This window comes from Tarenaya hassleriana, unplaced genomic scaffold (assembly GCF_000463585.1).
Source record: "Tarenaya hassleriana unplaced genomic scaffold, ASM46358v1 Cleome1, whole genome shotgun sequence".
NCBI classification, from domain to species: Eukaryota; Viridiplantae; Streptophyta; class Magnoliopsida; order Brassicales; family Cleomaceae; genus Tarenaya; species Tarenaya hassleriana.
Genome location: NW_010960187.1, coordinates 6011529 through 6025571, shown reverse-complemented (window position 1 = coordinate 6025571; position 14043 = coordinate 6011529). Strand labels below are relative to the sequence as shown.

At 35.9% G+C, this 14043-nt stretch overlaps 1 protein-coding gene and 1 long non-coding RNA gene across 5 annotated transcripts; one reads left to right on the top strand and one right to left on the bottom strand.

Moving 5' to 3' along the window:
* Positions 1 to 374: 374 nt before the first annotated feature.
* LOC104814443 (probable copper-transporting ATPase HMA5) lies at positions 375 to 5172 on the bottom strand. The gene is made up of 7 exons (XM_010542484.1): positions 4840 to 5172; positions 2455 to 3585; positions 2088 to 2372; positions 1758 to 2012; positions 1558 to 1680; positions 993 to 1478; positions 375 to 909 (listed from the first exon to the last, which is right to left on the bottom strand). Exons 1-7 carry the CDS (start codon positions 5098 to 5100, stop codon positions 493 to 495), a joined length of 2958 nt encoding a protein of 985 aa, XP_010540786.1. The 5' UTR covers positions 5101 to 5172; the 3' UTR covers positions 375 to 492.
* Positions 5173 to 9590: 4418 nt separating this feature from the next.
* On the top strand, positions 9591 to 14019 carry LOC104814435. Of its 4 annotated transcripts, none has more exons than XR_002024527.1 (8): positions 9591 to 9823; positions 10384 to 10552; positions 10671 to 10739; positions 11033 to 11247; positions 11566 to 11637; positions 12939 to 13082; positions 13172 to 13324; positions 13415 to 14019. It is a non-coding gene; the product is annotated as an uncharacterized LOC104814435 (long non-coding RNA). The 4 variants fall into 4 exon arrangements; XR_002024526.1 differs by having other exon boundaries at positions 9591 to 9985; XR_002024525.1 differs by having other exon boundaries at positions 9596 to 10552.
* The last annotated feature ends 24 nt before the right edge of the window (positions 14020 to 14043 follow it).

The window sequence follows — 14043 nt, the reverse complement described above, 5'->3', positions numbered from 1 at the left end:
CCCCCCCCCCCCCCCGAGGACTTTTATAGATGATACCAAATATTTAATTATTTATTATATATTTTTTATTTTCATATGTGTATTAATATATAACATTTTCTTTTATATTTAATATAAAAGAAATATTTTTGACCGAAACAACACAAAAAGTACCATATATACTAATGGGGAAAATAACAACTGCATATATAAACACAAAAATTTAAATGAAATCTACTAAATTCGGTGCCATAAGTTAATTTATGAACCTTAACCATTGGTCTGCCTATGCTACCATCCCTTAAAACAAATACAAATATCCAATATTTGGATTTTTTTTTTTTTTTGCATTCTTTATTATGGTTTATGAATACATAAAACAATTTCAATTTTGTATTTAAATAATATTAGTATATATTTAAAATAGTTGCATATTTGAATTACACGTTAAAAAAATTATGAAATTCTCGTTTTGAAAATTGGTCTACATTTTTTTCTTTGGTGTGGGGACTATCATTCAACCTGGATTCCTTGCATCTCAAGTAACTCTAGCTTCTTGGGTCTCTTGTAATACTTCAACAACAGGGAAGAACACACAACCGACACCGAAGAAGCCGCCATCGCAGCTCCGGCGACCCACGGCGGTAAACGGAATCTGTTCGCCGGAAAAAGCACTCCTCCGGCGATCGGAATACCGATGACGTTGTACCCAAGTGCCCAGACATAGTTCAGACGAATACGAGAAAACGTCTTCCTAGACAAATCAATGGCTGTGATCACATCTTCTAAGCTGCTTCTCATCAGGACAACGTCGGCGGCTTCGATGGCGATGTCAGTCCCTGCTCCAATCGCCATTCCGACATCGGCCGCCGCAAGAGCCGGCGAGTCATTGATCCCGTCGCCGACCATTGCAACGACGTCGCCATTAGCCTGTGGAAATATCAATATATCAACTCTTCAAAACAGTTAAAAGATTGTCCAGATATAATGATTAGCGTAATAGAGTATTTCACCTGCAAATCCTTTATGGCTTGAGCTTTGTCATCGGGTTTAGCTTCTGCAATCACTGTCTCAATCCCGGCATCTCTACCAATCTGATTTGCAATTCCCCAGTTGTCGCCTGTGATGATAATGCTTCGAATTCCCATTGACTTGAGAATCGAGACAACTTCCCGGGCTCCAGGCTTCAAAGGGTCGGAAACGGCAAGAGCTCCGGCGATTCTCCGGTCTACTGACACTAGTATCCCTGTCTGCGCTCTATCTTCGGATTCAGTTAGAAACTCCTCGGCTTCTGCTGGAATCAAGACACTGTGATCGGACATAAGCTTCTTGTTTCCGACCAGAATCTCTCTTCCATTGACGATGGCTTTCACGCCATTTCCGGTGATGGATTCAAAGTCCTGAGCTTGTGGCCAAGAAGGGTTCTCTCGACCAGTGCCTTGAAGGCATTGTTTGGCGTTCTCCACGACTGCCTTGGCCAATGGATGCTCGCTGTTCACCTACGTAACATTCATGAGTCTTGCGAGGTTACTTGGGTGAAGGGCTAGGGTTACAAGAAACTCGGTACGAAAACTTTACCTCTGCAGCGGCAACGAGTTCATAGAATTCTTGAATGGTTATATCCGTCAGAAGCCTCGTGTTCACTACAACTGGCTTTCCCATCGTGAGAGTCCCAGTTTTGTCGAAAACTATGCAGGTAACCTTTACAAAAACCGGCAAGCATTTTAGAATCTTGATTGAGTTCTAAAACCATCAAGAAAAACATAAATTTTATGAACCTTGTGAGTGGTTTCGAGGGCTTGACCGCCTTTGATGAGCACACCCTGAGAAGCCCCGACACCAGTCCCGACCATAACTGCAGTCGGTGTGGCTAGGCCCAGCGCGCAGGGACAGGCAATAACCATGACTGAGATCCCGAACTGAAGCGCCAGTTCAAACCCGTTCATCGAAGATGGCACCCATGCTTCTGGATATGCGTCTAGTTTCTTGGCTATGAACCAAGCCAGCCATGTCGAAAACGACAGAACAATCACCTGAAATTAAAGGGTATTAATATGATTGATGACCTGATCCGAATCAAGAAGAAAATGTGTTTTTTTTTGCCAAACCAGAGGAACAAAGAATCTGGAGATCTGATCTGCGAGTTTTTGGACCGGGGCCTTAGCCATTTGAGCAGACTCAACGAGTTTGACAATCTGAGCCAACGTGCTGTCTGATCCGACATTTGTAACCTTAACGTGCAACACTCCTGTCTGATTCACCGTCCCACCAATCACCTTGTCTCCATGTTTCTTAGCCACTGGCCTCGCCTCTCCAGTAACCATGCTCTCGTTCACATGGCTTTGCCCCCACACCACTTCCCCATCCGCCGCCACTTTTGATCCCGGAATCACCTGTTTTTCCATGAATGGTAAGTTGGTAACTGTTAAATCTCGAAGATAACGTTTCGTTTCAGATTGTGATCCATAATATTACCTTGATCACATCATTCTTCTGCACCAATCTTGAATCTATCTCCTCTTCACCAATAACATTCCCTTCACCATCAACGTTCAACAAAGTTGCAGTGTCTGGTGTCAGATTCACGAGCTTTGCGATCGCATCCCGGGTTTTGCCTTTCGCCAGAACTTCCAGGTACTTACCGAGCAGAACAAACGTTATCAACATAGAACTCGTCTCGAAAAAATCCGACCCTTTGAAATCGGCAGAATTCGCAGCTCTCAGAACTGAGTAGACAGAGTAGAAATACGCAGCGTTCGTTCCCAACGCGATCAGGACGTCCATATTGGCCGAGCCATTCCTCAAGGCCTTGTACGAGCCAGAGTAGAATCTCCGACCGATCACGAACTGAACCGGCGAAGACAGGACCCAACGTATCAATTCTCCGACCGACAACATGTTCACGATCTTGAAGTCTAGTATTTGATTCATTCCCGGTACGTACATGAACACCATTGAGGTTAAGAACACTGGTGTAGTGAAGAACAAGCTCCATAGAAACGATAAGTAATACTGCAGAATCTCTTCTCTCCTGTCTGCTTCTTGCGATGATCCTCCACTGCTGTCATCTGATAACACCGTGGCCTTAAAACGCCGTTTTCCGGAAGATTCTATAACCCTGATGAACTCTCTCGGACCAGTCATGTCGGATTTGTAAGATACAGACACTTTTCCTGATTCAGGCATGATTTCCAACTTCGCTACTCCGGAAATTTCTTCGAGAGATTTCTTGATAAGCGAAATAAAAAGATGATTCTCAGGTTCTTCCAGGCCGTCTACTTTCAGAGAGATCTTGCTCATCGTATCTCGTCCTGTGCTGATGAGCGTGGCATCGAAACCGGTGCCTTGCATTGCAAGCAACAGATCGTCGAGGGTTAGAAGGTTCGGGTCGTAGAAAATCTCGGCTTCTTCGGTTGCTAACGCGACTCGAGCCTTTGTAACGCCGTCCGTTGATCGGAGGGCTTTCTCGATGGTGGTGGAACAAGACGTGCAAGTCATCCCGGCGATGCGTACTCTGCATATTTGCGGCGATCTGTTGGTTGCTTCGTCGTCAAGTAATGTAGCTCCGAACCCTGCGTCCTCTATCGCATTTCGTATGGTCTCTGCCTGAGAAAATAAGCAACTTTTCGTAAACCAAACGATTGAAAACAGAGACATTGCCGGGAGAGAATATTCCGATTAACCGGATGATTGCGGTTTATTCCGGTACGGGGTTATGCTCGGTTTGGTTAGCTGATTGAGAAAATTAAAGATTAAAGGCATTGAAATTACATGAATCTTTTGAGAAAATTGTTACCACTTATTTCCATTCATGAAATTTGTCACCAATTATATATTTGCCAAGACATCCGATTGAAACCAAAATCCGGTACACTATTAACCGGATTGACCGGAGAAACTATATACTTTAGGTCAATCCATATGGTTTCTTCAAAAAGTCAAACGCTATTAAAAACATTATTTTCCATAGAATCTTGGTCGACTCTATTTTATTTAGAACGATATATAATATTGCCAGATATAATATACAGTATATACTCTTTGAGTGTAAAAAAATTTCTAATATATATCCAATATATCACACATCATACCATATAATATCGAAGCCGGTGAAACTCTAATTACCCAAAAGAAACGTGTGGACATGGATAGAGAAATTTTAAATATTTGTTTTGCCAACGGTACTTAAACCAAATCGGTTCTCTGGTGATTTATATATGTTTCTATTTATAACCGGTTTACAGCTTCATACTTTATTCCAACTCCAGGACCAAAGACACGTCTGAATCAAACCGGTCGGTAAAACAATCTTAACTCGATGAAACTCAAATTCTACCTACATTTCTTACCCATAGAAGTATTAGCTGAATTAAAATTAGCCGTTGATTTCTTGGTTTAGTTCGGTTTAGGGTAAACCATTGAGATTTGAATCCAATTAAGCGAGAAAAGAGAGGGAAATAAAAGAAAATGTGTGATATATTGCAAATGAGCAATGGTCGAGTTTAAGTATAGACTAACAAACCAAAACAGAAAGGTCAAATGGATTCAATGCTCAAATGGAAAAACATAACCAAACCGAAACTACATAACCGGATGTAAACCAGACTGAACCAATAAATCAACTCCTCACACACATGGTTTAAACCTATAATCCTCGAACCTCAATAACTTTCTCCAGAAATTTTATCTTATAATTCGGATTGTGATCTCTCTTCTCTGCAGTGCATGTGGTTACGTACGTATGCATGTATGTATATATTTATGTATATTGCATTTGATTCCTCATTGCCTCGGATTATTAGCTCTGGGCTTCTTCTTAGTTATGAAGTTTTTCCAATGGATCTTATAATCTAAGCTTACATTGACAGAGGTTGGATCGAATAAGACTTGCGCCCTGTTGTTGACAACGTCGACGGCGGCCTCCCGGACGCCGGAGAGTCTCCGGACGGCGTTCTCGACGGAGACAGCGCACGCGGCGCATGTCATCCCCACCACCCGAAACACCGCCTTGTACACGGCGGTGGCTTTCTTCTCCTCCTCCATGGACGGCGGCGGTTCCTTCTGGCCCCGCCGGGACTCGGCTTGGCGTGTGCGCAGCAATCTCAGAAGCTTGGCGTCCATGTCGGGAAAAAAATGGAGAAAGAAAAAGAAAAAGACAGTTTGGATGTTATTATGTTGGGTTTCCTTGTTGGTTTTCTTTATAGTGAGAAAACGGGTGACTTGGTAGAATGTCTGACCAATGATTTAAGGATTAGAAAGGTTACAACTTTTACACATATATATATATATATATTATGTATACGTATGTGTTATACGTATAAGATTGCGTGTAAGCCACCCATTTATGTTCCACTACACATGTGTGTGTTTATAATATAATTTCCATTTTTATGAATTTTATTTACATATTTTAAATAGCCTCTCCTTTTGATTGATAATAATCGTTTGTTCTTACAGCTCCGTCTCACCAGGAATAGTGATATGATCACATCACCATCATCATCACCATCGACATCATCATCACCATCACCATCACCATCATCACTTCGAGGCAGATCAAGTAATTTAAGGGATTAAATTAAACATAATAAAATGTCATTTTCAAGACCAAATCCAAATTAATATATACGTTTCTTTAAACAGCAAATAATGTTAGTGCCAAAGAAAAAAAAAGAAATAACAACGGATTTCCTGAAACTTTTTGTCTGTCAAATTGCAAAACAACATACATTTTTTCTATCTATATTATAGTTGGAAAAAAATTGGAAATCAAATTAAATTTCAAATGAAGAATATGTTAGTCCACTTGGAATATTTGTTCATTATCGTATATGTTATATAGTAACAAGTGTGCTCCGTGGGGTCAGACACAGTTTAGTGACATTTTAGAATTCGATATTTAATGGAATACCAAATGCAAAAGAGGCATGCTTCACGCCTTCTTCTGCTATTTCCTTCTCTCTCTAATCCATAATTATATATAAAAAATATTTATTTATTTATTTACAATTTCTTTTTCTAAGATTGCATTTTTACTCGGGGAAATCAACGACAAGAAGGCAAAAATAACGAACAAAACCAAAACCAATGAGTCAGTTTCTCTTGTAAGCATTTCAATGTTGTTGTTTTTTTCAATAGATTTTCGGAATTGGTTATAACGTGATGAAATTAATCGTTATAAATGTCTTATATAATTACCGGCGAAAGGGAAACGTTCGACTAATATGATATCCTTATTTACCTAGTTAGCTTTTAATATACTTTTTTCAAATCAAACATTCCGTAAATCACACTTATTTTTTGTAGGAAGTATAGTAAAAAAACACGAACTTTTTTAATTTGGTAAATAAATATATAATTTTTTCATATAAAAATACACAAACTTTAAAATTTTTGCGCATATAACCACACACAAAAAAAAAACAAATTGAGTTCAGTATTTTTATGGTTTTACACGAAAATTTTTAAAGCTTGTGTATTTTTATACAAAATTAGAATTTCATATATTTATTTTATCACATTTAAAAAATTCGTGATTTTTTTTTTACGATATTCTCTTTTTGTTATGAAAATGGAAAATTTATCGCAAGTTAGTTAGGTTTAAAGTGAATAAGTGATGCATTATACTTAATGAACGTGGGCTATAGTGGTACATTATATTTTGGACCCCCAATTTCTCTACAAAGGATAACTAGACAATCGGAATAGGTTAAGAAAATGTAATACAAGCTTCCAAATGAGAGCAGATTGCATTTCTAATGATTCGAATTAAAATTTTTATACATTAAAAGCGGTGTAGATTAAATTAAATTAAATGATTAACATCGATAGGCATGCCAAATTGTACGTAAAGTTGGGTAAATTAAAAATCATAAATCCAGCTAACTTATCATACGATATTATCTATAATGGAGTTGACATTTCTATAAAAGGTTTTAAAAATTTCTTGAAATTATTGATGAGAGGAAAGAAAATTCCTTGAACTGTTTGTATGACTAGATTTCGAAAAAGTATATTATATGAAAGATATATCTTGAAAAGTTAGAAATCTAATTTATAAAAAATTATACATATTCTCTTTTAAAATTATACATACTGAAAATTCGATTTTTTATGTTATATTCAAATTAATTTAATTTTAAAACACTCATATTCAATCTATTTTAATCTGAATTCAGTTTAAATATAGTAACATATTATTCCAGTTTAAAAAATTAATTTAAAAAACGTAAATCCCAAAAACTATAATAGAAATGTTATATCGTTTGGTCAAATTAAGCTTTGCAAAAAAAGGTCTTGTCATGGAATCCTAACCAGATAGCACATCTTATTCAATAATATTATTTAAAATTTGTTCCTTTTTATTTTCAATTAATGTCCCACGAAAATTAAAAACACAAATAAATATAGAATGATTTATAAATATCTTGAATCTTTCTATCAATATAAGATAAATCCCACGAAATTCAGATGAATCATCAAACGCTGTCGCCTCACAATGCAAATTTGGAATGGAATATCGTCTACATCATATTGTATTGAATCCATATATAAAAAAATAACTTGGGAAACATATATTAATGATATTTCTTAAGGCATATTTAATCCATTTTTTTTTCAGTGAAGTGAATCTTGAAATAGCTAGAATAATTTTGGAAAAAAATGTATACTTTTTTTTTTTTATAAAGATAGAAGCTAATGATGGTGGGAGAGTTATGGACCTCGTGAATTAGGCCACGAAAATGATGTGAATATGATAAGATAATACTACAATTATTATCAATATAGAAAAAATTTCTTCAACTGTTTCATATAATAAAATAGACGGACCACATAAAAAAAGCTACGTTAAAAAAACATTAAAAAACTTTAATTTTTAAATATGTTCAATTAGTTTTATAATGATCCATAAAATCCGATTAAACTTTTATTTCTTATAAATAAATATTTTTTTTAAATCTTCTTTTTACCTATTCTAATTTAATAAAAAAATAATTTATAATACTACTTAATATCATAATATATTTTAATTTCAGTTAATATAAAATTTATAATTTTTAAAATTTTAAATATAAATATATTTTGAATTTATTGATTTTTAAAATTTGAACCGATTACTTTTTAAAAATTAATATATTTTTTATCATTTTTAATTGGTATTATATATATAGTCGATAAAAAACTTCCTTTGTGTCCTGTATTTTTTTTCGTTTGGTTTACAATAACCAAGTGGGTAATTGTTTAAAGTATATTCAGCTATAAAATTTGAAAGATTTGATATTTGATTAAAAAAAAAAATCAATGTAATGCTAGGGGTGTCAATAGAACCTGAAAACCGAAATCCGGTTCAAAATCCACCCGAAAAATTAAGGATTTGGACCTAATAATATAGGTACGATAAATAAATGGATGGGTCGGTTCGACCCGAACAAATTCAGATCCGAATCGAGTCCGATTCGAAACCCGTCCGATCCGCCTATTTAATTCGAAAAAAATATTATATTATTAGATTTCTACTTTCACCCCATATCTTTCACTCAAAATATGATTTCACATAACATTATATAAAAACTTTTATTTGTATATTATATATATATATATATTTATATTCAAAGCAATTTGGTTAATATATATATATATTAAAATTATATATTATTTTCTATATATATATATATATATATTATTGAACTGTTTGTTCAAATTTTGGTTTAATTTATATATATATATATATATATATATATATATTATAAGTTTAACTTTGATTTTTAGATTTTATCTCAATATTTTTCTATATTTTTTATTGTACCGAATATCTTTTTCATATTATATATATATTTAAAATATTATATAATTTATATATTTTAAAATTTATATGATTATTTTTTAGATTTGAAAGTTTTTAATAGTAATTGATGTGGAAAATTTGCTATTGCTGATTTTTTTAAAAAATTGCTAAATAAGTTAACATTATTGTTGTTATTATTATTATTATTATACATTAATATTTATTTTTTATTAAATATAAAAAATCTGAAACCCGACCCGAAACCGTCCGAAACCTTATAGGGTCGGACTCCGAGCCACCAATCATAAGTCGAAAAAATAAATGGAAGGGTCGACCTGACTCGAAAAAATCTAAATCTGAACTAAGTCCGGCTCGAACCCGAACCGTCGTGCCCAATTCACACCCCTATATAATGCATTCAAATGTTTTAGACTGAAAAAAAAAAATCAAATGTTTTGGATGAGATACTGTGGGCTTAGATGAAGTGAAATGAGTTGTAAGCCCAATATAGCTCTTTTTATTTAAATTAAAAAAAAAACAGAGAACGTGAGCTAAACTGCACGACGTTTTCCATAACGGGAAAAAAAACGGCGTAAAAATCTGCAGCATGACGTGAGCCGAGAGGAGAAAAACGACGTGAAGTTCTTTTCTCAGGTGGAAATCGTTCATGTATTCTTCGCTCGAGAACGTATCCAGAAAGCCGCCTACATTAATATTTCAAGCCTGGTTGTTTCGTCTATACAAGTGGAAGTTGCATGACGTTTTCGAATATGAGAAACGACGGACAGTTTTACCATCGCACACGATAACATCCTGCTGTCTTTTTCTCACCAGTCGACTGCATGACGTTTCAGATGCAAGTAACATCCAACCGAAATTCCCAACCCTGGCAAACCCTAAGCCCTAATTTTTAAAATTCTGTAACTTTTTTTTTTGTTAATGAAAATTCTGTAACTTTTCCTCTTTCGTGTTTAGTTTCCAATTCATTGTTGAGTTATAGGAACATCCCTGTAACATTGCCCTCGTGAGTTGATTTTATACGCCTGCAAATGCAATCGGGTATTCGTTGATTTTATGAATCTTTTATTAAATTTATGCTGCCCTCGTGAGTTGATTTTATACGCCTGCAAATGCAATCGGGTATTCGTTGATTTTATGAATCTTTTATTAAATTTATGCTGCCCTCGTGAGTTGATTTTATACGCCTGCAAATGCAATCGGGTATTCGTTGATTTTATGAATCTTTTATTAAATTTATGCAATTTGTAGACTTTTCGATTTTACGATTCTCTTTTAGTTTTGTCGACTCAAAGTTCGCGAATTTTGCTATTAGGGTTCTTAGTTGAAGTTTGTAACCTATGGCGCAAACATAATGCTGAGTTGAAGATAATGGGTGTAAGATTTGATGCTGTAAGGTTGTGGTTTTGTTGTTCGGAAATCAATGAATCTATAGCAATCTTATGGAAGTCACTTTTATTGATGTGACAAATTTTGTGGCTATATAAGCAAGAATGGAGATACTCTGCTTTTTAACTTGAATGAGATTGATATGTTTTAGCTCTGTGTATGGTTCCATTTTTGCTATGAGATAATAAAGTTATTTTGAGTGTTGCGCTTAGATGGAAGCAAATAATGCAAATATATCCTCTTTAGTGGAAGCCCATGAACATATCAAACAATATATACCACGGAATTCCTGTGCTTGTGTCCTTATCTTTGGATTCTATCTCCGGAAGAAACCTGTTCTTTAAGTGCAAGTGCTTTCAGAAGTTGCGAGAGTATTAAATGGTAATCCTACAGCAGATTTTTCATTTTCTTTCGATTCCATTTTGTGTTGTTCTTTCTTTCTTTGTGAAGGTCGCATTGATGCCTTCAGATGCCGTAACCGTTTTTCCTTTGTATACAGTGGTGCATATAAACGCGGAATTGCCTGCAATGCCGTTTTGACACTTGATACTGAGCAAGCAGGCAAAGGGTTTGTAACACAGCAGGTTTTTCTTAGAATCGTATCAAGTAAGATAAGATGAAACTGGTGGTTTTACAAATGTTGTTTGGGGTTAGATGAAAGTGTTAGTTCTCATGTCATGCCAGAGAGGTGGCAACTGTTACAGTGAATAGATGGTTTATATAAACGCCATGGTTGAAGAGTTGATATTCAGCTCATGTCTTTTACCCCTCTATGATTAATTTGCTCTTACTAAGCATGTTGCCGTTGCTCAATTGGATTAATTTCAGGCTATTTACTATGTATGCATCATAAATGTCCAGGCCAGTCGTGAGAGATCTCGTAGATGATGTGATACCTGTGAAAGACTTGGGCATGCATAATCGAAGTGATGAGACTCTGCTTTGAGATTCTGAAATTTTCTGTGGAACCCAGTGGGGCCTTTGGCCTCTAGCAGCAGTTTTCTAGAAGATTTAACAGCATTGAGCAACACTTATTGGCAGGATTGCAAGAACATTAGGATTTGTTCTGTCAGGAGGTAATGTTGATTTGGGTGTTCTCTACTTCTCTGGAATCATTTACGAGATGAGAAAATCCAACTCTGTATTTATGGTTGAAGATCAATGATCATTGTTGTATCTTGGATTTCTTCTTGTTTAGTGTGATTTGTATCCTCAAACTGATCACATAGGCTTTATTGCCGAAGAGATTAATCATTATTATTGCTGTCTTTATCTTGTACGTACATTTGACATGCACACGTGCATGGAACACGTAGAATTTGCTGGTAAGTAATGCATGCATGCACGGTATGCACCGTTAGTTTTATGGTGTTTCTACCCTTTGTTTTTTATAGGTTTCCTCATATGTGGCATCTACTTTTTGCGATTGGAAGAACGGAGTTGAAGGAGCCATGACTGTAAGCTAGGTATTGATTTTCATGCTAAGTTATGAGAAAGATGCTTCATTATTTCACAAAACACATGCGTTTTAGTAATTTGTATTACACAACTACTACTGTGAAACTTGGACCTGTATTTTGATTTATCATATCTGTCCTTAAGGGTTTTCATGGAGGAAATGTAGTTGTAAATCGACGAAAATTGCTATAGATAATTAGGACTGTGATGTTGATGGTTTATCTTCATAGAATATACTTGGACAAAATCCATGATAGGCATACATGATAAAAACATATATTTCTTTTCCTATTTTGTTTTTTGAAAGAACCCATAGGGAAACATTTTGGTATACTGAATGTAGACTGTTTCGTCATTTACGTTTTGAAAGGTAAAAACTTAAGTTAGTGTATCTATAACAAAATCAAGCACAAATGCCCTGACTGATAAAACCCTATCCCGGAGTCCTCATCAGACACCTTCAGTGGAACTGTGTAATCTATCAAAGGTATAGATTGAAAGCGGTCAAAAGGTTTTTTCTCATTCTCTCCTTTTCTCTCTGTTAGGGCTTTTGGCTGTCATATACCCTTGAACTTAAACTTAACCATGACTTTCAGATTGTTCAATCCAATAGGTTGATCTATCTTCAACTCTATATGATTAACCCGAGTAAACCAATAATCTCTACACCTTCAACTCGTTGTAGATGAACATTATTTTGTGTAATATGTTTTTTTTTATATTCAACTACCTCTGTTAAAAAGTTATCTAAAAAATTCAAGCAATAACCCATCCAACCATCGGTTTTAGTTTCGGCCATTGAGTATGGAACCCTGAACACACTTTTTGTGATAAGTTTGGTTTCAGTTTGATGATTTTGATCAAGCAACCTCTTGTCTGAAGAGCCTGAACCTTCGTTTTTGAATTTGTCGTTCAGATCCTTTTTAGTGAATTTATTTATTACCTGAAGCATGGAAAGATCTTCTGCTCACGGTAGTCATATGTGGTCCTTGGAATTGCTTTCTGCACATTTTCTGGTTCTTTGTTAGGATATTCTTTCAGAGTCACTATATTTATTATGCGCTCATGTTTCTGTAAAATGGAATGGAACGACGATAAAAACTTTATCGTGCCCTTTCATAAATCAAGCATTGTTAGTTTTACATATCATGTGGATTGCTAGTTCTTTACTGAAGCTCAGCCACCTTTCTGAATCAGTAAATGTTTCCCAAATTTCCTAGACAGATTGCAGATGTTCTTGTGTTTGATTCTTTGAAAGTATCTTACTGAAGTATATGATTGCCTTCATGTATATCTTTTCTCTGTTTAGGGTAATATGGGGTTCTTGTCTTCGTTGGAGAGATGTGCAACAAGAGAGACTCATCGTCTGGAGAATGGGATAAGTTTGGGCCTCGGATTCTTGACAAGATATTTACTGTGGAACATAATGGACCTGATCTCGAGTGTCTCTATGGTCAGTCACTCGTGGCTCACTGGCTCTTGGCCTGTCCTGTCGTTAACTGTCTCCTTGGACACTATAGATCTGTCTGGTTTGATGTGCAGACAATTTGAAACCCCACAGTTGCCAATATGCGTGGTCAGATGACGATTCAAAGGACAGGCCGCCGCATATTTGAAGACTATCTTAAGGATGAGTTGCAATAATTCTTCTATGTTCCATTAAAGAATGAACATTTTTGCTCTTGCTTCTGAAAGGTAACAAATCAGAATTCTCCTTTCTTCCTGATTCTCTGAGAACAGTCGATTACATTCTGATTCTTGTGCTTCTTTCTTTTCGTCTTGTAGATTTCCAAATCTGAGACAGTTTGTTCTATTGGCTTACAATAATCCCACGCTAAACGGATTCAGTAATGCTGTCCATAGATGGCAAAGTCTTGAACATTTAACCCTACCTGCCTTTTCCCGATAGTTTGATGAGGGTTATCGGGGAGAACTGCAGGAAAGTCTCTGTTAAGATTCACATGCCTGTTTAGCTTAGAAATGGAGAGCACTATCGGGACTTATCTCCCAAACTCAAATGCCCGAGCGACTGAGTCTCAGGTCTTCGTTTGAGAAGTTCAACTTTTTAACAGAGAACTCGGACCTTCGAAGACCGAGACTTGTCTCATCTGCAACAGCAACAGAGATGGTTGTCTCTGCCAGAAACTGCCCCATGAGCAGGGTTATGATTGCTTGCTGGGTATGGAGTTTATGTTTTCAGTTTGCCCTTATCAGACCAACAATATGAGTGTTTCCATCTTTAGTCTCACCCTTTCTGGATCCTCTCTTCTGGTTCTGTGTTTCTATGTTTCTGTCCTTGTCTAGGCCTAAGGACACGTTTTACTTACTTGTTCGAAGAATTGTCAGAGACCTACCTATGCATACCTCATATCACGTTTCTTGCGCTTTAAGTTAGTGTTTAAAAACAGAGCGTC